The sequence below is a fragment of the Molossus molossus genome, unplaced genomic scaffold (genome assembly GCF_014108415.1).
Source record: "Molossus molossus isolate mMolMol1 unplaced genomic scaffold, mMolMol1.p scaffold_m16_p_2, whole genome shotgun sequence".
In the NCBI taxonomy this organism is placed as follows: Eukaryota; Metazoa; Chordata; class Mammalia; order Chiroptera; family Molossidae; genus Molossus; species Molossus molossus.
In genome coordinates this window covers 86,763,085-86,786,304 of record NW_023425355.1, presented here as the reverse complement: position 1 = coordinate 86,786,304, position 23,220 = coordinate 86,763,085, and the positions used below count along the sequence as shown (strand labels likewise).

The 23,220-nt window shown below is 38.8% G+C and overlaps 1 protein-coding gene across 1 annotated transcript in view; it reads right to left on the bottom strand.

Moving 5' to 3' along the window:
• AFF2 (AF4/FMR2 family member 2) overlaps positions 1-23,220 on the bottom strand; it is a 575,765-nt gene that overhangs the window by 162,628 nt on the left and 389,917 nt on the right. Inside the window, exon 9 of the mRNA XM_036270092.1 lies at positions 12,061-12,098. Within this exon, the coding sequence (XP_036125985.1) occupies positions 12,061-12,098 (38 nt within the window). The remainder of the gene's footprint in view (positions 1-12,060; positions 12,099-23,220) is intronic.

The window sequence follows — 23,220 nt, the reverse complement described above, 5'->3', positions numbered from 1 at the left end:
AAGTTTTGAAGAAACTTTGTTATAGACATAAAGTTAACAAAATTGAAGTTGACATAATTTTTAAAGTGCTTGCAAACTTACTGACTCAGATTTTTAAAACGTTTGATGCTGTATTATAAGAAAACAACCTGTTACATAAAATTAGATAATATGATTTTAAAAACCAACCACGCATTTATAGGTTTTGAAAGTGAACATGTATGTTCTAAGAGTTGCTGAGAATGAGGCCGTGGGTCCAAAGTGGCGAGACTTTCTGGAATATCTCTGGACCTTAGTTGTTTTATCTGAGATTGCCTAGATGATGTAACTCCAATTACCCATGAAAAAGTGGGTGGCCAGAAATGTGTGCAAGTTTCATTAACTGTGAAGATGATTGCTAGAACCTTGTGCATCTGATTATAGCTATTTGTACAACATAAAGAGCACTATTTATTTTTATGCAGCTGTTTAGATAGGAGGTTTATTGATATATTTCCTTTAAATGGCCAGTGTTGATTAGAGATTGACTATACTTTTGTTGATATAGGGAGCACACTGGTCTGGATGCCTTAATGAAATGAGTTGGCCAGGTGGCTTACCCAGTGCTCATGTGAGGCTTACTGGGGACTGCTGGCTTCATTACTCTTATTCAGAGGGACTTACTCCTAAATGTCCCTTACAATCATTATGGATTTCTCCTTATGACATTTACAATTCATGAAAATCATTGAGTGTAACATTGTAAAAGAAACACAGGAGATATTTATAATTTATGACTTGAGGGATTTTTTTTCTTTTCCTTGGTTGACTTTTTATATAATCTGATCACTTCTAATATTCTTGTAGAGACTGGACATAAGTAATTCAGCCTTAAGTTTCGCAAAACTACCTATGGAGGCCAGATTCTGCCCCCTAATGTGGTAATTTTATTTCACATGGACTCGAGCATCCAACATTTTGTTCCATGAAACACTGTGCCAAATAAGTTTGTCTTACCCAAGATTTCCCAAATGTGTTTCACCACATGTTTGGGAACTCTTGGGTAAGACGAACTTAAACAGATCTCTTTCTATAGGACTTCTTTGAGCCTGCATTATGCAAATATACATGGGGTGCTCCAGAAAAAAGATATGATAGTGTATGTCAAAGCTCCATGGTGTTGGAGCGTTTTTTTTTTTTTTCCTTAGTGGAGCAATCCCACAAGACTAATGCTTGTCAGAATATAGTACTAAATCCATTGCCTGATCATTCTGAGAAAATGTTGTGATCCCAGTGACATTCTACATGCCTGTGATGTTCATGTGTCCAAAAGCTTCACAAGAGATATGAACTCCAGAAACAAAATTACTTTTGGTTCTAAGAGGTCATCTAAAAGGCTGAACCCCATGTCATTGGAGCCACATTATCTTCTATCTCATATAGCTCTTTAAAACTGTAATAATGTCACTTCTTGTCCTTCATTTCACAGATGTATATGGCTGAAATGATGGAAAAAGACATTATGTGTGTGTGCATGTGTGTGTATAAACACATGTGTATTATATATGCAATGTTTATAATGTATGTGCTTATATGCATTTACAAACTTTAACATCAAATATTTCCTAAAATAAGCATAAATTAAAAAATATGATTTCAAGGGTTTTGTTTTTGTTTTGTTTTTTAAGTGGTGGAAGAAGCATATAAGCAATCGAGCTAGGGTCTGTAGAAAGGAAAGAACATGTCCAATTTAGACTATAAGCTACTACTATTAAATTCAGCAGTAGATCCTAGGTCTATGGACTCTTTTTATGTTTAATAATCAGGGGACTAATTGATGATTCACAGTAACAAGTTAAAGCTATTCAATCATATTTGACTCTACTACACCAATCGCTTTCAACTGGATAAGCTCCGAGGGTCCTAAGCCTTCATTTCTTCTGAGCCTTGGTTTCCAAACTGACCTTTCACTGCCGGCCACCTGGACACCAGTGTCTCAATCCAGCAGTCTTTAAAGTCCTGGTGCACATGTCTCCTGCTCTTCTACCCCTTCTCCAGTAGTGATAACTAGAAGCATTTTCCGTCCTTAGAGCTTCCCTCGTACTTTTCTGTCCCCATTCAACAAATGTATCTCTCTCTATCTTGTATTTTGTTCTTCACAAACCGATTATATCTGTCCTAGTGGACTCTAAACTCCTTGAGGGTAAGACCTGTGTCAGATTGATTTTTAATTCTCTCACCATCTGTCACAGTTCCAGGATTGCTGTACATCTTCAATACATATTCATTTGGTGTAAAAATGAATAATGCACCAAAATCATGGTCAGGAAAATCATTGTAGCTATTTGTCATTTTCAACAATGAAACCATAATATCTATAAGATGGGGCAATTCTTAAATAAAGTTGTACCTTCCTAAGCAGAGTGGATTCTGATTCTTATTTGTGAAAGACAATAACCATTTTGTTTAACATTGAAGTGTAAAAGCAAGAATGAATTTTATGCTTGAAAATTGCTCTCTCTCTCTCTTCATCCCAATCTCTCTTTTGGTAAGAGATGTCAACCTCATTTAGATTCAATTAAACTTATTAGTGCATGGCTTTTAGCCAAAAGCAATTCATATTTGCAGAAATGTACTATCACATATGTCTTAATAACAGAAATGCATTTTTTAAATGTATGTGATAAGTCACATATGGTAGAAGAAATCTGTTTATTTCTTAGGCCTGTTGTCACAATAAAAGCTTGGACATAATTGCTGCAGAACATGAATATCCTAGTGAAAGTCTCTCTGACACTTTAAAGAGCCACAGTTTGAACATACTAACCAAGTTTTGATACCAGCATTGTTCCAATAGGCAGAAATATATTGGCATCTCTTGTCCTGATTACTGATCTTAAGAACATTCAGTTTTGATTCTTACCCTCAAAAGTAATATTTAATATCTCAAGGTAATGTCATTAATGTATTCAGCTACATTATGTGCTTACATTCACTAAGCATAAATTTAATTTTTCTTTTATATGGAGTGTAATTAATGTGTACCACAGTCTCCCTATGGTGGTGAAAGAAACTTACAACCACAAATGTATTAAGAATAAACTGAACAAGTGGTTGAGAAATTGGGAGAAAGATGTCAACCTTTAGACAAGAACATATATGGACTAAATGGATATTGTGAATCATTTACCATCACATTAATTGAAATCTTACTTAGCCTTAGTTAGATCTTGGGAAGTAATAGAATTTTAGAGAATGCATATATATTTTGCAATATATCCGTCTACACACGACTTGGAAAACTAGCACTATATTATAACTATGTGTTCACTGGTTTACAAAACATCACTGTCCTATGGATCTCATATCCATAACAATTTTTAAAAACAGAGATTTAAGAGTGGTTTCTTTGCACTGAATGAGAATTAGGTGGTACATCAGCCTCATACATTCCACAACAATTTATAAGGGCTCAAAAAATACCTATTTAATGTTTTTTTTTTTTACATTTCTTTTTTTATATATTAATTTATTTTTCTCACAGATGTTTCTCCTTTTCCCCCACATTGACTCCCTCCTCCCTATCCCCTTCCACCCCGTCCCTAGTTTTGTTGTCTATGTCCATCGGTTATGCATACATGCATGTAAGTTCTGTGGTTTATACCCCCCCTTCTGAGGAATGTCAGTCCATACCCTACTTCTATGTCTCTGGGTCTATTTTGTTCATCAGTTTGTTTAGTTCATTATATTATAGAAATAAGTGAGATCATGTGATATTTGTCTTTCTCTGCTTGGCCTGTTTCACTTAGGATAATAGTTTCCAGGTCCCTTCATGTCATCTCAAAGGATAAGATATCTTTCTTTCTTACAGCTGCATAGTACTCCATTGTGTATATGTACAACAACTTTTTTATCCACTCGTATAATGATGGGCACTTGGGCTGTTTCCAGATATTAGCTATTATAAATAGTGCTGCTATGAAAATAGGGGTACATATATTCTTTCTGATTGGTGTTTCAGGCTTCTTAGAGTATATTCCTAGAAGAGGGATCACTGGGTCAAATGACAGATCAATTTTTAATTTTTTGCGGTAACACCATAGTGTTTTCCATAGTGGCTGCACCAGTCTGCATTCCCACCAGCAGTGGACTAGGGTCCCCTTTTCTCCACACCCTCTCCAACACTTGTTTTTTGATGATTTGTTGATGGCAGCCATTGACAGGTGTAAAATGATACCTCACTGTTGTTTTAATTTGCATCTCTCTGATGATTGGTGACACTGAGCATTTTTTCATATGTCTCTTGGCCATTTGTATTTCTTGTTTGGAGAGGTTTCTCTTTTAGGTCCTCTGCCCATTTTTTAAATTGGGTTCTTTGTCTTCCTTTTTTTTTGAGTTGTATGAGTACTCTATACATTTTGGAAATTAACTCCTTATCTGATGTATCATAGGTAATTATGCTTTCCCATATAGTGGGTTCCCTTTCTGTTTTGATGGTTGTTTCTTTTGCTGTGCAGAAGGTTTTGAGTTTGAAGTAGTCCCATATGTTTATTTTTTCCTTTGTTTCTGTTGCCTTAGTTGATGTATCAGTGAAAATTCTGCAGCATATGATGTCTAAAATTTTGTTGCCTGCATTTTCTTCTAAGATTTTTATGGAATTGCAGGTCACATTTAAGTATTTTATTCATTTTGAGTTTATTCTTGTGTATGGTGTAAGTTGGTGGTCTAGCTTCATTTTTTCCATGTAGCCCCTACTTAATGTTTTATTTTTTATTTATTTATTTATTTTTATTTTTTTTATCCTCACCCGAGGACATTTTTCCATTTTTTGTTCAGGTAGAGTGGGAGGGAGAGAGAGGAACGGAGAGAGAGAGAGAAACATCGATGTGAAAGGAACACATCGAGTGGCTGCCACCCGCACAACCGACCAGGGCTGGGGACAAACTGCAACCGAGGTACGCGCCCTTAGCGGGAACCTAAACCAGGTCTCTCAGGACCGCAGGCCGACGCTCTAACCACTGAACCAAACTGGCCAGGGCCTACTTAATGTTTTAAATGGCAGAAAGAGAAAGGGTTGATAGTTTAACATTTATAGTCATGGAAGAGCTTATATCTGTGCCTTTTTCTACCTGATTAACTAGAGCAGGAGCCAACAAACTTATCTGGTAAGGGGACACATAGTAAATATTTTTGGTTTTGTAGTCCATATGATCTCTGTTGCAACTACTCAACTCTGCTACTATAGCACAAAAGGAGCCATGGACAATATGGAAACAAATAATTGTACCTGTATGCCAATAAACTATTTTTGTAGACACTGAAAGTTGAATTTCATATATTTTTCATATGTCACAAAATCTTCTTTTCAAAATTTTTAAACCATTTTCCAAACACTGCACCAGAGGATGACATCCAATCTCACATATGATCATCTTCACCAACCTGTGTTCATATTTTAATTGTAAATGATGTCTTCATACCTCTACTTTTCCAGCAAGACTGTATACATTTTCAATTATATGCTCAATCAAGTGTTAATTCTTACATACAAAATCAAGCCAATAACTGATGAGAGGCAAAGAAGACAGAACAAATCAGAGAAACATGTAAATATTTTGCATGTGTCATGATTCAAGAATAAGAGACTGAACAACTTGGTCAGTTAGAACACATGGGACCGTCTGATCTCATATTCCACTATTGTAGAGCCACCAGTCTCATTAAACTTGTAGGCCATACTCCTGAAATAACTGTTTCCTGGGATGTCTCCAATTTGTTTCTTTGTTCATTCATTCATAATACATGTATTGAACCTTAGTCTATTTGGGGTCCTCATACACTGTGTATAACTAAAAATTTCTGGCAGATATTAGAAATGGAAAGAGGACCATTTTATTTATTTATTTATTTATTTATTTATTTATTTTTTTATGAATTTTTATTTGTTTTTTTGTTACAGATATTTTACCTTTTTACCCCATTGGCCCCCCCCACCCCACCCCCTCCACCCTGTCCCCGGCTTAGTTGTCCATGTCCATTGGTCATGCATACATGCATATAAGTTCTGTGGTTTATCTCTTCCCACCCCCCCACCCCCCATCCCCTCTTCTGAGGGATGTCAGTCTGTGCCCTACTTCCATGTGTCTGGGTCTACTGTATTCCTCAGACTGTTATGTTCATTATATTCCGTATATAAGTGAGATCATGTGGTATTTGTCTTTTTCTGCTTGGCTTCTTTCACTTAGGATAATACTTTCCAGGTCCCTCCATGTCGTCTCAAAGGATAAGAGATCTTTCTTTCTTACCGCTGCATAGTACTCCATTGTGTATATGTACCACAGCTTTTTGATCCATTCGTCTACTGGTGGACACTTGGGCTGTTTCCAGATCTTAGCTATTGTAAATAGTGCTGCTATGAACATGGGGGTGCATATATTCTTCCTGATTGGTGTTTCAGGCTTCTTAGGGTATATTCCCAGCAGTGGGATCACTGGGTCAAATGGAAGTTCAATTTTTAATTTTTTGAGGTAGCACCATATTGTTTTCCATAGTGGCTGCACCAGTCTGCATTCCCACCAGCAGTGTATTAGAGTTCCCTTTTCTCCACACCCTCGCCAACACTTGTTGTTTGATGATTTGTTGATGGCGGCCATTCTGACAGGTGTGAGGTGATACCTCATTGTTGTTTTAATTTGCATCTCTCGGATGATTAGTGATGTGAGCATTTCTTCATATGTCTCTTGGCCATTTGTATGTCCTGTTTGGAGAGGTGTCTATTCAGCTCCTCTGCCCATTTTTTAATTGGGTTCTTTGTCTTCCTTTTGTGGAGTTGTGTGAGCTCTCTGTATATATTGGAAATTAACCCCTTATCTGATACATCATTGGCAATGATGTTCTCCCATACAGTGGGTTGCCTTTCCATTTTGATGATCGTTTCTTTTGCTGTGCAGAAGCTTTTTAGTTTGATGTAGTCCCATGTGTTCATTTTCTCCTTTATTTCTGTTGCCTTAGGTGATGTATCAGTGAAAATTCTGCTCCGTATGATGTCCGAAATTTTGTTGCCTACATTTTCTTCTAGAATTTTTATGGATTCACGGGTCACATTTAAGTCTTTTATCCATTTTGAGTTTATTTTTGTGTATGGTGTAAGTTGATGGTCGAGTTTCATTTTTTTGCATGTAGCTGTCCAATTTTCCCAACACCATTTATTAAAGAGGCTGTCTTTACTCCACTGTATGCTCTTGCCACCTTTGTCAAATATTAATTGAGCGTATTGCCTTGGGTCCATTTCTGGGTTTTCAGTTCTGTTCCACTGGTCTATATGCCTGTTCTTGTGCCAGTACCAGGCTGTTTTGGTTACAGTCGCTTTGTAGTATAACCTGATATCTGGTAATGTGATCCCTCCAACTTTGTTCTTCTTTTTCAAGATTGCTGTGGCTATTCGGGGTCTTTTTTGGTTCCATATGAACTTTTGAAGTATTTGTTCTAGTTCTATGAAATATGTCGTTGGTATTTTGATGGGGATTGCATTGAATCTATAGATTGCTTTGGGTAGTATGGACATTTTAATTATGTTAATTCTTGAAAGAGGACCATTTTAAAACTCCACTCTGCTCTGCTTTCATGTTGTGTAATTGAACCATGCTCTGGAATTTCTGGCCCCAAGTTCAGGTCTTCAAGAAGTCTCTCTACTTAAAGTGCCCCAATGATTGTGGCTAGGCAAGTGAATTAGGTATTGAGAGTCTCAGTGCAACAGGACACCCAAACTCACACTGAGAACAGTATCTTATCAAATTAGAAAACAATTCTAAGCATCTACCAGATGACTGTGACACAGGTTTATTACTATGCAAATTCTCAATATTGCTTATATATTTATTTTTTATTCAAATATATTGAAATGTATAAAGTTCTATTCTATTACTAATTGTTTGGCTCTTCTAGTTTTCCTTTCTCTTTTGAATATTTATTAAAGTGCTAGACATTAAAGATGCACTGTGAATTAATAAGATCTCATAAATATATAATTATTTGTAAGGCCAAATCCTCACAAGGAGCAGAGAAAAAGCTATTCCCACTTTTCGGGCACTAGAGTACAGCCCCACATACTGCCAATGGGCAGTCTTGTGCATGCATAGACAGAGCTTGGGACTCACTTCCTATTGAGAGGGCTTGAACTTGAAGGCCTTTGTCCCATCAAGGACCTAGATTTACACACCTCCAGCACTTGTCCCATCCCTTGTGTCCTGGCACACATCTTCACATGGATACACCAAAGGAAGGGGTGCAGTCAGACTAGGGAAAAAATTAATGGCCCACCCAGGGATTATAGTCCTGGCCTTGGCCTCATTAGCACCATGCTTGGATTCACAGAGATCACCTGCCATGGGCTCCCAGTAGAGAAGCCTTCTGGGCATAGATGGAAATCAGGCTGCAGAGAACATTTCAACCCCAACCAAATAACCAGAATAAAATGCAGCTTCTAAAACTACTTCCAAGGTATCTTAATTTTTTTGCTGCGATGGTAAATGGGATTGTTTTTTGAGTATTCTTTCTGTGAATTCATCATTGGTGTATAAGAATGCCATCGATTTCCTGACGTTAATTTTGTATCTTGCTACTTTGCCAAATTCATTCATAAAGTCTAGTATATTTTTGATGGACTCTTTGGGGTTTTCTAAGTATAATATCATGTCATCTGTGAATAATGACAGTTTCACTTTCTGCTTTCCAATTTGGATCCCTTTTATTTTTTCTTTCTTTGATTGCTATGGCAAAGACTTCCAGTACTATGTTAAATAAGAGTGGAAAAAGTGGGCATCTTTGTCTTGTTCCTGTTCTTAAGGGAAATACTTTTAGTTTTTGTCCATTTAGTATGATGTTGGCTGAAGGTTTTCATATATAACCTTTGTTATGTCAAGATATGATCCCTCTATTACCAAATTGCTGGGCATTTTTTATCAGAAATGGGTGCTGGATATTGTCAAATGCTTTTTAAGATACCTAAGTATAAACTTAACCAAAGAAATAAAGGACCTATTTGCAGAAAACTATGGGACATTGAAAAAAAAAATAGATGAAGGTATAAAAAAAGTACATGCATATACCTTGTTCATGGATTGGAAGGATTAACATCATTAAAATGTCCATACTACCCAATGCAATCTATAGATTCAATGCAATCTCCATCAAAATACCAATGACATACTTCACAGAACTAGAACAAATACTTCAAAAATTCATATGAAACCAAAAAAAATCCCAAATAGCCACAGCAATCTTGAAAAAGAAGGACAAAGTAGGCAGGATGACAATACCGGATAACAGGTTATACTACAGAGGTACTGTAATCAAAATAGCCTGGTACTGGCACAAGAACAGGCACATAGATCAATGAAATAGAACAGAGAACCCAGAAATGGACCCAAAACATTATGCTCAATTAATATTCGACAAAGGTTGCAAGAGCATACAATGGAGTAAAGACAGCCTCTTTAATAAATGGTGTTGGGAAAATTGGACAGGTACATGCAAAAAAAAAAAAAAAAAAAAAAACAGACCATCAACTTACACCATACACAAGAATAAACTCAACATGAATAAAAAACTGAAATATGACTCATGAATCCATAAAAATCCTAGGAGAAATTGGAGGCAACAATATTTCACACATCATATACAAAAGAATGTTCACTGATACATCACCTAAGGTAACAGAAACAAAGGAGAAAATGAACACATGGGACTACGTCAAACTCAAAAGCATCTGCACAGGAAAAGAAACAACTACCAAAATGGAAAGACAACCCACTGTATGGGAGAGCATAATTGTCAATGAAACATCAGATAAGAGGTTAATTTCCAATATATATAGAGTGCTCATACAACTCAACAAGAGGAATACAAAGAACACAATTTAAAAATGGGCAGAGGAACTAAACAGACACCTCTCCAAACAGGACATACAAATGGCTAAAAGACATACGACAAAATGCTCAACACCATTAATCATCAGAGAGATGCGGATTCAAACATCAATGAGGTATCATCTCACACCTGTCAGAATGGCCGCCATCAACAATTCATCAAACAATAAGTGTTGGCAAGGATGTGGAAAAAAGGGGACTCTAGACCACTGCTGGTGGGAACGCAGGTTGGTGCAGCCACTATGGAAAACACTATGGTGTTATCTCAAAAATTAAAAGTTGAGCCCTGGCCGGTCTGGCTCAGCGGTTAGAGTGTCGGCCTGCGGTCCTGAGAGACCCGGGTTCTGTTCCCGCGAGGGGCGCATACCTCGGTTGCAGTTTGTCCCCGGCCCTGGTCGGTTGTGCAGGTGGCAGCCACTCGATGTGTCCCTTTCACGTCGATGTTTCTCTCTCTCTCTTCCTCTCTCTCCCTCCCACTCTACCTGAACACAAAAAATGGAAAAATGTCCTCGAATGAGGATAAAAAAAAAAAAAATTAAAAGTTGAACTTCTATTTGACCCAGTGATTCCACTTCTAGGAATATACCCTAAGAAGCCTGAAACACCAATCAGAAAGAATATATGTACCCCCATGTTCATAGCAGCACTATTTACAATAGCTAAGATCTGAAAACAGCCCAAATGTTCATCAGTAGTTAAATGGATAAAAAAGCTGTGGTACACATACACAATGTAGTATTATGCAGCTGTAAGAAAGATCTCTTATTCTTTGAGACAACATGGAGGGACCTGGAAAGTATTATCCTAAGCAAAACAGGCCAAGCAGAGAAAGACAAATATCACATGATCTCACTTATTTGTGGAATATAACGAACATCACAGTCTGAGGAACGGGGTAGTCCCAGAGACGTGGAAGTGGGGTACAGACTGACATTCCCCTGAAGAGGGGGTGGGAGGAGAGATAAATCACAGAACTTATATGCATGTATGCATGACCAACGAACATGGACAACAAAGCTGGGGACAGGGCGGGTAGGGAGGGGGAGGATGGTGTCAATGGGGGAAAAAAAGAAACATGTGTAGCAAAAATAAATAAATAAAAATAAAAATAAAATAAATTTACTTCCATAGGAAAACTAGAGCACAATACATCTCTAGACTACAGATATATTTCCAGACACTACGAAGCCCAACAAAGAATATCCTGTGCCTTCAGAAAAATTAAATTTAAAATGAAATTTACCAAACCTTTTGGAAAACTAATTAGACTACATTTAATAGAATGCTGAACACTATCCTGGTGCCTTGAAAATGTCAATGATTTTGCAAAACACAAGCAGCCTTCTTGTTATTAGCATTAGCAGATTCATTCTTCCAGAAACTATTAAAAATAAATGCACTACCCATTTCTGCATTTGGTACCCTCTATAATGGAAGTCAGCTGAGATAAATTAACACATAGATCTTAGGAATATGATATTACTAGACCTATAGTAACCCAGCAAATAGAGCAGATCTTCTCTAGGCCACATGGCTAGTGAGACTGGTATGAAACATAACACTGCAATAAGATGTCACAAACCCATGGGACAAGACAGACATCTTTCTAAATTTGATATTCTCCCTTTAGGAAGAGACAGAATGTCTAAGGTGTACTGTATGTGAGAGTATATCATTAAATACTTTGGAAATTGTTCTCTTTTAGCTAGAAAGACCTTTGTTTAAATATAGTATATGAGCTTTTCATTAACAGAATTGCAAGGCCTTGATGCCAAGGTGCCAAACCTTCCCACTTGGCTGGAAATCACATGGCACATTTTCAGCCATTTACAATTTTGTCATAGGTCCAAGGTTTTCAATTTAAAATGCAACAATTTTGCCATGTGCAAAACCCAGTACTATGTATTGAATATGATTATGATAGTATTTGGCAGCTATTCATGGATGGCATATATTAATTTATGTAAAAAGGTTACAATTCAGGGCACTTTGGCATCAGGACCATGGGGTTTAGGAGGAGTTGGTCCAGACTTACTGGAGGTATTTTGTTTGTTTGTTTTTAAATTGTTATGAATAGAGATTAACTCAAAATCCAAGGTCTGTTTTATGGCCTTATTTTTTCACATGCATGGGGTCCATTCAAATTAACATTTACAACTAATAAAAAAAAACTTACTTCACAGGATTATTCTTAGGTTTTGCCTTTTCAACTGCCTGTAAATAGAAGGATAAAATGCAATTAGACAAAATTAGCAAGCATAACCTTTGCAACTAGTTACCAAAACAATAAGCAACATAAAATGTTCTTCAGAAAGATAAGGAGCTAACTAAAGCAGGCTGCTGGAATAAGTAGACTTTGGACACAGAAAACAATTTTCCTCTCCCAGGGAATCTGGTTATCTAAATACATCATTCAGTCACAGGTGGGCATTGTCAGGGCTGCCTGGAAAGTTCAACAGTGTCCATAGGAATAGCATTTAGATTCACAAGTGAATTCTCCTCTCCCAGCCTTTCACTCTAATCCCCACCCTGTATGGGCCTCCCTGGGTTTTTATGATGGGGGGTAGTAGATGCAGAAGGAAGGGTCATGGACATATATTGGATTTTAAAATTTTTGGCAGAGAGCCATTTACCCTGCATTACTACTGACACCTGGCTGCAACTGCATGGTGACAGAAAGGGAAAAGTATCCATTTCTAAAATCATTTTTATTAGCAGACATCACAAAAGGGCAAAGGATGACTGAGTGCTCAGATCAATGTCCTCCCATAGAACCTTAGAAAAACACATACCAAATAATCGTAATGAGGAAATTTCTGGGTCTCTCATCCTGCATCTCTTTAGACATGGAGCCTGGTTCCAGTTTACTGTTGAACCCATTGATCTGTGTACAGTCCATTTATCATTCATGAAAAAAGTTAGTGATCTTCACAGTGTATTAGAAGAAATGACTCAGATAATCTGTCAACATCCCTCTTATTTCTGTTTCCCTGTCCACCGGGATTGCATCTCCTTCAATTCTTCTGGAATTAAAACGTTGCTAAGCAACACAGCTAGGGGTGCTGATGACAGAATGGCTAAAGTTTATCAAACTGTTAAAGCACCTGGACTTTTTAGTGACAATATTGTTTTTCATACTTCTGTAGCATAGTTATGTAATCAGAACCAAACTTGTATTTGCCTAGACTGTCTGAGGCTATAGAAATAACATTTAATATGGAGAGCGCTGAAGCAGTAGTTTGACAACCTCAGAATTCTTCAGATCCTTTAAATAGTATCCATTTAGAGACCTTTTTATTTGTGAATCTTGGAGGCAAAGAGAAGAAGAGCAAACTGCTGTAAATTAGAAAGCAGAGGCAACCACTTGTAATAGAGACAATTTATAATCAACATTGGAATTGACATTTTGGGTGACTAGAGCATAAGCATGTTGAAGCTTTCTATGCATCACAACAACTCAATGCACTTTGAAACATTTTTTTTTAATGAAACACTTGCCAAGTTTAGACATTAGTGTTGGAAATCCAAGTCCTCCTCTATTAAGTCTCAGGTTCTGTTACTAGATAAATGCCTATTAATATTTGGGCAAGTTCTTTGGCTCAGTAGGCAGAATTCATTTTCTCAACATCTGTGCTTGAGATTGAAATTTGGCAAGTGGTAGAATAGTGAGAAAACTAGAGAGTGAGGTAACAGGGAAAAAATGATACACCAAGTAATATGTGCCTGGCTGGCCCAAGTCATGTCTCACATGTACTTATTATATTAATGCCTGTCCCTGTGAAGAATGCTGAAAGGAAGAGGCTGATGATCGTGAGGAGTGGGGTCTGAATATCATCTTTCACTAAAGTACTGTACATAATCTGCGCACACACATAAACACACACACACACTCACATCTGACTTTTCTACCAGCTTTCACCACAATCTCTTGCTGATTTGGAATAGGATATGGCATTGGGCTGAGAACATGTCATTGTAAAAATTACATGAATCCACTTTTCCTAATCCCTTAAAATCCAACAAAGTCTGTTCTGTTCTTGAAAACTTAGGTAATCATAATGTAATGGGCATGGTGTTCATGTGGTTTCCTTTGAAAGCATGATGGATGTAATAGTATGACCATGCCACTGGCAGAAGAAAGGGAAGGGAGAAAGCAAAGTGACGTTTAAAGTTGCTTTGCTACAGTGACATGTTTTTTAAAATGTCCTCTCTCGTCTATGCTTTGGGACAGTTATTTTTCTCTGATTAGGAGGAAGATAACCAGGTTTAAGGCCAGTTTCTTTGAAAAATATGTCTTTTTACACAGTCATTGAATAAAAATAACTTCCTTAAAATTAATTTTTTTCTAGGTTGCTTGGCTATTGATTAAACATGTATATGTGAAGAAGTTCTCTTTTCTTTGGAAAGTAAGTTGGGCTCATTCCAGAGTCCCAACAGCTTTAGTTTAACTTTAGCTTCAGTTAAACGTGCTCATGTCAACCCCTCTGTGCTCTTCACCTTTAATCTCTAAATTAAATGGTCACAGGATATCTCTACCAGACATGAGACACAGATAACAATTTGTGTCCTTTGCTTTCACTGTAATTTGACTTCATTTTAGAATTATTAAGTTAAGAGACTTTGAAGAAAAGTTAAAGGAATAATTTGTGTGGAAAATATATGTATCTTTAGGGTATAACAATTAGTTTAAAAATATACGAGGAAAAAATTTCTCTTTGGAATTACAGGACATGGATAAATAATTTCAAGTTCCAGATACATGTGGCAGTATGTGAGGAACCATGGAAATCAAAACAAAATGATATAGTGTAATTCACCAAGCATTAAGAGGGTTCCATATTGGAATTACAGTTAATTTTGAGTTTAAAAACATACATTAAATAATTTAAGCTGATTAGAAAATGGAGGCTAGGAGAGAAAAAATGGCGGCGAAGTGAATGGAGCTACACAGACCATCTCCCAAGACCAAACTGGATTTACAACGAAAATAAAGGCAAATCATCAGGAAAGGGCAGCCAAAAGACATCTTGGAGGACCACTTAACCAGAAACACCCACTCAATCCTGGTAGGCTTGCCAGGACGCGAGAGGGGACCAAGAGCCCAGGGTCCGCAGCAGCCTGGGAACTCGGCTGGAAGTTACTGCTACCACCTCCCTTCCCACCCTGCATGGGCCCTGGGAACTCTGTAGCCGGCTAAACTCTCTGCTGGAGCCGCACAGACTCGCGGAGACCAGGGGACTCGGCGGGGCCAGGGAACTCGGCTGGAAATTACTCCTACCGTCTCCCTTCCCACCCTGCATGGGCCCTGGGAACTCTGTGGCCTGCTAAACTCTCCACTGGAGCCGCACAGACTCTCGGGCCCCAGGGAACTCTGTGGGACCAGGGAACTAGGCGGGAAGTTAATCCTACCGTCTCCCTTCCCACCCTGCATGGGCCCTGGGAACTCTGTAGCCTGCTAAGCTATCGGCTGGAGCCGCACAGTCTCCCAAAGACCAGGGGACTTGGCAGGGCCAGGGAACTTGGCTGGAAGTTACTCCTACCGTCTCCCTTGCCACCATGCATGGGCCCTGGGAACTCTGCAGCCTGCTAAACTCTCTGCTGGAGCCGCACAGACTCGAGGGCCCCAGGGAACTCTGTGGGACCAGGGAACTAGGCGGGAAGTTAATCGTACCGCCTCCCTTGCCACCCTGCATGGGCCCTGGGAACTCTGTAGCCTGCTAAGCTCTCGGCTGGAGATGTACAGTCTCCCAAAGACCAGGGGACTCGGTGGGGCCAGGGAACTCAGCGGGAAGTTAATCCTACCGCCTCCCTTGCCACCCTGCATGGGCCCTGGGACCTCTGTAGCCTGCTAAACTCATGGATGAGGCCCACAGACTTGCGGGCACCAGGGGACTCGGTGGGACCAGGGAACTCGGCGGGAAATTACTCCCACCGCCTCCCTTGCCACCCTGCATGGGCTCTGGGACTGCTGTAGCCTGCTAAGCTCTCGGCTGGAGCCACACAGACTCCCGGAAAACAGGGGACTTGGCGGGATTCTGCTACCAAGGCTGAGTCCTGCGAACTCTGCATGCTAAGCCATCAGCGGGCGCTGTGTGGACTCGCGTGGACCAGGGGACTGTGCTAGACGCTACTGCCACCTCTGCAGTGTCCCACTACCGCGGCTCAGTCCTGGGGCTTCTGCTGAGTGCAACCCCGTCACCTGGTGCCACAGCCGCAGCGCCCTTGGCTGGAAGCAGTGCCCTAGGGTTAAAAGTCCCAGGTGGCTCCAGGACGCAGGGTCCGGACAGAGGCTAAATTGGCAGCAGCCACTCACCTTGGGATCCGACGGAGGGAAGGCAGAATGTACTGGAACGGTGTGGGGACACTCGGGTTTTGGAGGGTGCTAAGAGCTTTCGCTGAGTGCAGCCACGCAGGACTGTGGTCATTTTACTTTTTCTCAGGGCCCTGGGGAGAGGAGGTGGCCCTCCCTCAGAGATTAAACCCCACCTGGTGGCCATTGAAATGCTAATTGAGGCCCATTAACAAGGAACACCTGCCTCACTCTCAGGAAATCCTCATACACTGAGCACCTGAGGGAGTTTTCCAGGCAACTCAGAAACCAAGGGTCTGCAGGTGACCTCTACTAATAGCCTCCAGGCAAAAAAAAAAAAAAAAAAGCTAGAGGATAACTACCATTCCCTGGGCATGCAACACTAACCAGAAAGGCTAAGACTTGACAGTAGTGTTTAAAGTGGGTCCTCCCTGGTGCATCCAAACCCAGGAGAGGGAGCCACAAACAGCAGAACACCAACACCCACTAGGAAAACTTGGCAGACTCCAAAGCCCACTGTGATAACCAAAATGGTGAGAAACAGAAACAAAAGCCAAAGGAAAGAACAAGAGACCTCTACAGAAAATGAAATAAATTAGGTGCAGTTAAGCAAGTTAACAGAACTAGAATTTAAAACCATGATGTTGCGGAAGCTCAACAGCATGTGTCAGGACATGAGCAACATGAGTAAAGACATAGAAATGTTGAAAATAAACCAGCTGGGAATGAAAAACCAACAGGAAGAAATGAAGAATGACATATCAGGAATGAAAAACACACTGGAAGGTCTAAAAAGCAGAGTAGGGGAAGCTGAAGACCGGATCAGTGAATTAGAACACAGGCTAGAAGAAATCAAACAATCAGAAAACCAAAAGGAAAAAATGATTAAAAAACAGGAAGACAGCTTAAGAGAACTGTGTGACAACTGGAAATGGAATAATATTCATATCATAGGAGTCCCTGAAGAAGAAGACAGTCAGCGAGGGCTAGAGAATATATTCAAAGAAATACTGACAGAAAACTTCCCTAATTTGGTGAAGGAAGAAGGCATTCAAGTTCAAGAAGCTCAGAGAGCCCCAAGTAAGAAGAACCCAAACAGGCCCACACCAAGACACATAGTAATCAAACTGCCAAAAATTAAAGACAAAGAGAGAATCCTAAAAGCAGCAAGAGATAAGCAACAGGTTACCTACAAAGGAAACCCCATAAGGCTCTCAGCTGACTTTTCACAAGAAACACTACAGGCTCGAAGGGAATGGCATGAAGTCATCAAGGTCATGAAAAACAAGGATCTGAATCCAAGACTACTCTACCCGGAAAGGCTATCATTCAAAACAGAAGGTCAAATAAAGAGTTTCCCAGAGAAAAAAAAGGCTAAGGGAATACATTAGCACCAAACCAGCACTGCAAGAAATGTTAAAAGGACTGCTGTAATTACAAGGAAAAATGGGAAGGAAAATAGACCACACTAAACAAAAATGGCAATAAATAAGTATATATCAATAACCACCTTAAATGTAAATGGACTGAATGCTCCCATAAAAAGACACAGGGTAGCTGATTGGATAAGAAAGCATGACTCATCTATATGTTGTTTACAAGAGACCCACCTCACAACAAAAGACTCACATAGATTGAAAGTGAAGGGATGGAAAAAAATTTTTCAAGCAAATGGAAAAGAAAAAAAAAGCTAGGGTAGCAATACTTATATCTGATAAAATAGACTTCAGATTGAAGGTCATAACTAGAGACAAAGAAGGCCACTACGTAATATTGAAAGGATCTATCCAACAGGAAGATATAACCTTGATAAACATATATGCACCCAATATAGGAGCACCAAAATATATTAAAAAACTATTGGAGGACTTCAAAGGATAAATCGATAGCAATACAATCATAGCAGGGGACTTCAACACACTGCTCACATCACTGGATAGATCCTCTAGACAAAAAATTAGCAAGGAAACAGAGACTCTAAATGAAGCACTAGACTAAATGGATTTAATAGATATCTACAGAGAACTACACCCCAAAACTACAGAATTCACATTCTTCTCAAGTGCACATGGATCATTCTCAAAGATAGACCACATGTTAGGGCACAAACTAAGTCTCTACAAGTTCAAGAAGATTGAAATTATAACAAGCATCTTCTCAGACAACAATGGTATGAAACTAGAAATCAATTGCAAGAAGAACATACAAAGACATTTTAACACATGGAAGCTAAATAGCATGTTATTAAACAATGAATGGGTCACCAAGGAGATCAAGGAAGAAATCAAAAACTTCCTGGAAACCAATGAAAATGAAGACACAACAACAAAAAATCTGTGGGATGCAGCAAAAGCAGTTTGGAGAGTGAAGTTCATAGCACTACAGGCCTACCTCAAAAAAGTAGAAACATCTCTAATAGACTACCTAAGCTCACAACTTAAAGAACTAGAGAGTCAACAAAAAGAAAACCCCAGAGCAAGTAGAAGGAAGGAAATAGTAAGGATCAGAGCAGAAATAAACGATATAGAGACCAAAAAACAATTCAGAGGATCAATAAAACAAAGAGCTGGTTTTTCGAAAAGATAAACAAGATTGATGGACCCTTAGCTAGACTCACCAAGAAACAAAGAGAGGGAACCCAAATACATAAAATCAGAAATGAAGGAGGAGAGATAACAACTGACACTACAGAAATACAAAAGATCGTTAACAACTACTATGAACAATTATACGGCAACAATTTCGAAAATCTAAGCGAAATGGACAAATTTCTAGAAACACATAGTCTCCCAAAATTGGATCAGGAAGAGATTGAAAACTTGAACAGAACAATAACAACAGAAGAAATTGAAGATGTAATCAAGACTCTTACAGCAAACAAAAGCCCAGGCCCGGATGGCTTCACGGGGGAGTTTTACCGAACATTCAAAGAAGAAGTAATACCCATTCTCCTCAAACTATTTCAAAAAATTCAAGAAGAAGGAAGACTTCCAAACTCGTTTTATGAAGCCAGCATAATTCTAATTCCAAAACCAAAAAAGACACAACAAAGAAAGAAAACTACAGGGCAATATCCCTGATGAACATAGATGCAAAAATCCTGAACAAAATACTAGCAAATCGAATCCAGCAATACACCAGAAAAATTATCCACCATGACCAAGTGGGATTCATCCCAGGGATGCAAGGCTGGTACAATACTCGCAAATCCATACATGTGATACACCACATAAATAAATTGAAGAATAAAAACCACATGATAATATCAATAGATGCTGAAAAAGCCTTCGACAAAATCCAGCATCCATTTCTGATAAAAATGGTCAGCAGTGTGGGAATAGAGGGATCATATCTAGACATAATTAAAGCCATATATGAAAACCCTACAGCCAACATCATACTCAATGGGCAAAAACTAAAAGCATTTCCCTTAAGAACAGTAACAAGGCAAGGATACACACTTTCGCCACTCCTATTTAACATAGTACTGGAAGTCTTAGCCACAGCAATCAGACAGGAAGAAAAATAAAAGGGATCCAAATGGGAAAGGAGGAAGTGAAATTGTCATTATTTGCAGATTACATGATACTGTACATAGAAAACCCCAAAGACTCCACCAAAAGCTTACTAGACTTAATAAATGAATATGGCAAAGTAGCAGGATACAATATTAACGTCAAGAAATCGATGGCATTCTTATACACCAATGATGAACTCACAGACAGAGAAACTAAGCAAACAATCCCATTTACCATTGCGGCAAAAAAATTAAGATACCTAGGAATAAACTTAACCAAAGAAATAAAGTACCTATTCACAGAAAACTACAGGTCTTTGAAAAAAGAAATAGAGCAAGATATAAAAAAGTGGAAGCACATACCCTGTTCATGGATTGGGAGAATTAACATCATTAAAATGTTCATATTACCCAAAGCAATATATAGATTCAACGCAATCCCCATCAAAATACCAACGGCATACTTCACAGAATTAGAACAATTACTTCAAAAGTTCATATGGAACCAAAAAAAGGCCTCGAATAGCCACAGCAATCTTGAAAAGGAAGAACAAAGTTGGAGGGATCACAATACCAGATTTCAGGTTATACTACAAAGCCACTATAATCACAACAGCCTGGTACTGGCACAAGAACAGGTATATAGACCAGTGGAACAGAACGGAGAACCCAGAAATGGACCCAAGGCAATTTGCTCAATTAATATTTGACAAAGGTGGCAAGAGCATACAGTGGTGTAAGGACAGCCTCTTTAATAAATGGTGCTGGGAAAATTGGACCGCTACTTGCAGAAAAATGAAACTAGACCATCAACTTACACCCTACACCAAAATAAACTCAAAATGGATAAAAGACTTAAATATAACTCATGAATCCATAAAAATCCTAGAGGAGACTGTGGGCAACAAAATCTCAGACATCATACGCAGCAGAATTTTTACTGACACATCACCTAAGGCAATAGAAACAAAGGAGAAAATCAACACATGGGACTACATCAAACTCAAAAGCTTCTGCACAGCGAAAGATACAATCATCAAAATGGAAAGGCTACCCACTGTATGGGAGAGCATAATTTCCAATGATATATCAGATAAGGGGTTAATTTCCAATACATATAGAGTGCTCATACAACTCCACAAAAGGAAGACAAAGAATCCAATTAAAAAATGGGCAGAGGAACTAAATAGACACCTCTCCAAACAGGACATACAAATGGCTAAGAGACATATGAAGAAATGCTCATCATCATTAATCATCAGAGAGATGCAAATCAAAACAACAATGAGGTATCACCTCACACCTGTCAGAATGGCCGCCATCAACAAATCATCAAACAACAAGTGTTGGCGAGAGTGTGGAGAAAAGGGGACTCTAGTACACTGCTGGTGGAAATGCAGACTGGTGCAGCCACTATGGAAAACAATATGGTGTCCCCTCAAAAAATTAAAAATTGATCTTCCATTTGACCCAGTGTTTCCACTTCTAGGAATATACCCTAAGAAGCATAAAACACCAATAAGAAAGAATATATGTACCCCCATCTTTGTAGCAGCAGTATTTACAATAGCTAAGATCTGGAAACAGCCCAAGTGCCCATCAGTAGACGAATGGATCAAAAAGCCGTGGTACATATACACAATGGAGTACTACGCAGCGGTAAGAAAGAAAGATCTCTTATCCTTTGAGACTACATGGAGGGACCTGGAAAGTATCATCCTAAGTGAAACAATCCAAACAGAGAAAGACAAATTTCATATGATCTCACTGATTTGTGGAATATAATGAACATAACAATTTGAGGAATGGGGTAGTCCCAGAGACGCAGAAGTGGGGTACAGACTGACAATCCCTAAGGAGTGGGGAGGTGGGGGAGGGATGAACCACAGAACTTATACGCATGTATGCATGAACAGTGGACATGGACAACAATCTGGGGAAGGGGCAGGGAGGGGAGGAGGAGGGGGGAATCAGTGGGGGAAAAAAGAATCAGCTGTAACAAAAATTAATCAACAAAAGAAAATAAAAAAAAATTAAGAACAGGGATGCATCGGTGGTTCAGTGGTAGAATTCTCACCTGCCAGACACACTCTTTAGAATGACTTTGTGCTCAAAGCAAACTGTTCAGTTACTGTTAAAGGATCAACATATCACCCCAAGCTTTATCTTGAGTCCTTTAGCTGAGCCTGGTTACTAATTTAACATTTTCATCCATAGTGTCTATTTTTTGAACTTCACCTGGACCAAATTAAGTTATCTAAAATGTTGGTCTAATTAACATTAATGATAAGACAGTATAAATATTAAAATGGCCTAAAGGCAGTTTCTAGTGATATCTATTTTTATTACCTTTGTAATTCTGAAGTCTGTTGCTTCTAATGCAAATTAGATGATGAAGGCATGGGGGAGCCATGCTCAGATCTAATCCAGCTTCAGAACCTAGGCATCACAGGCCATCCTGCCACCACAGTATAATAATAGACTACAGCCCAGCTGGTGTGGTTTAGTGAATTGAGCATCATACCATGTACTGAGAGGTCCCAGTTCGATTCTCAGTCAGGGCACATGCCTGGGATTTGGGCTCAGTCCCCAACTGGGGGCATGCAGGAGGCAGCCGATCATTGTTTCTTTCTCAACCATGTTCCTAACTCTCTCTCTTTCTTCCTCTCTCTCTAAAAAATCAATAAAAATATTTTAAAAATAATTATAGACTACAGGTTTAGAGCTGTATAAATCGAGTATCATGATATCATTGAATGGAATATTAAGCAGATGTTTACCTGTTTCTATGAATATGTACTGGAAGGAGCTCTGTGGTTTGGTCAACTTACATTCTAGAAGCCTTTGGAATAGGTCAAATTGTGGATAGCTTAAAATTTTAAAGACAGCAATTTTAATAAACTTGTCAATAAAATTTCTTAGTTAAAAAAATTTGAGGCTTATTTGGCTGCTTATATTGAAAGAGAAGCACTAGATCTATATCTTTAGATCTTTTCTTGAACTGCAAGCACAGAATCAATAACTGTTTCTCAGCTGTAAGTGAAAACTGATTACAGGTATAACCTCTCATTTTCATGGGTACTTTTAATCCTGAAAAACATAAGAAGAAAATCTTGACCTAAAGGAAAATTGAAGATTCAGTACTGAGGTTAGGGTATGCAGAGAACGTTGCACTTATGAACACCCATGAAGCTTGTCTTACTGGATTATGCCACTGTCCCACCAAACCCCGCTGATTTGTCACAACATCACTGCCAGCCCTAGATGACTGGCTTGAAAATGGCAATTTAATAAGTGTTATATAGGGATGAAAGCCGGGGCTGGATTTTATATCTATCATGCCAAAAGCAGCATCTAAAAAGTAAAAAGTCAGTCAGCTGGCTAATGAACATTATATACCCCTCACATCCTAACAATATTATTGATCTCCAACTTAATAAGAGTGTACTTTAACACATGTGTTTATGCAGACACTAAGTACAAAACATTGCATCCAATTCAAACACTGT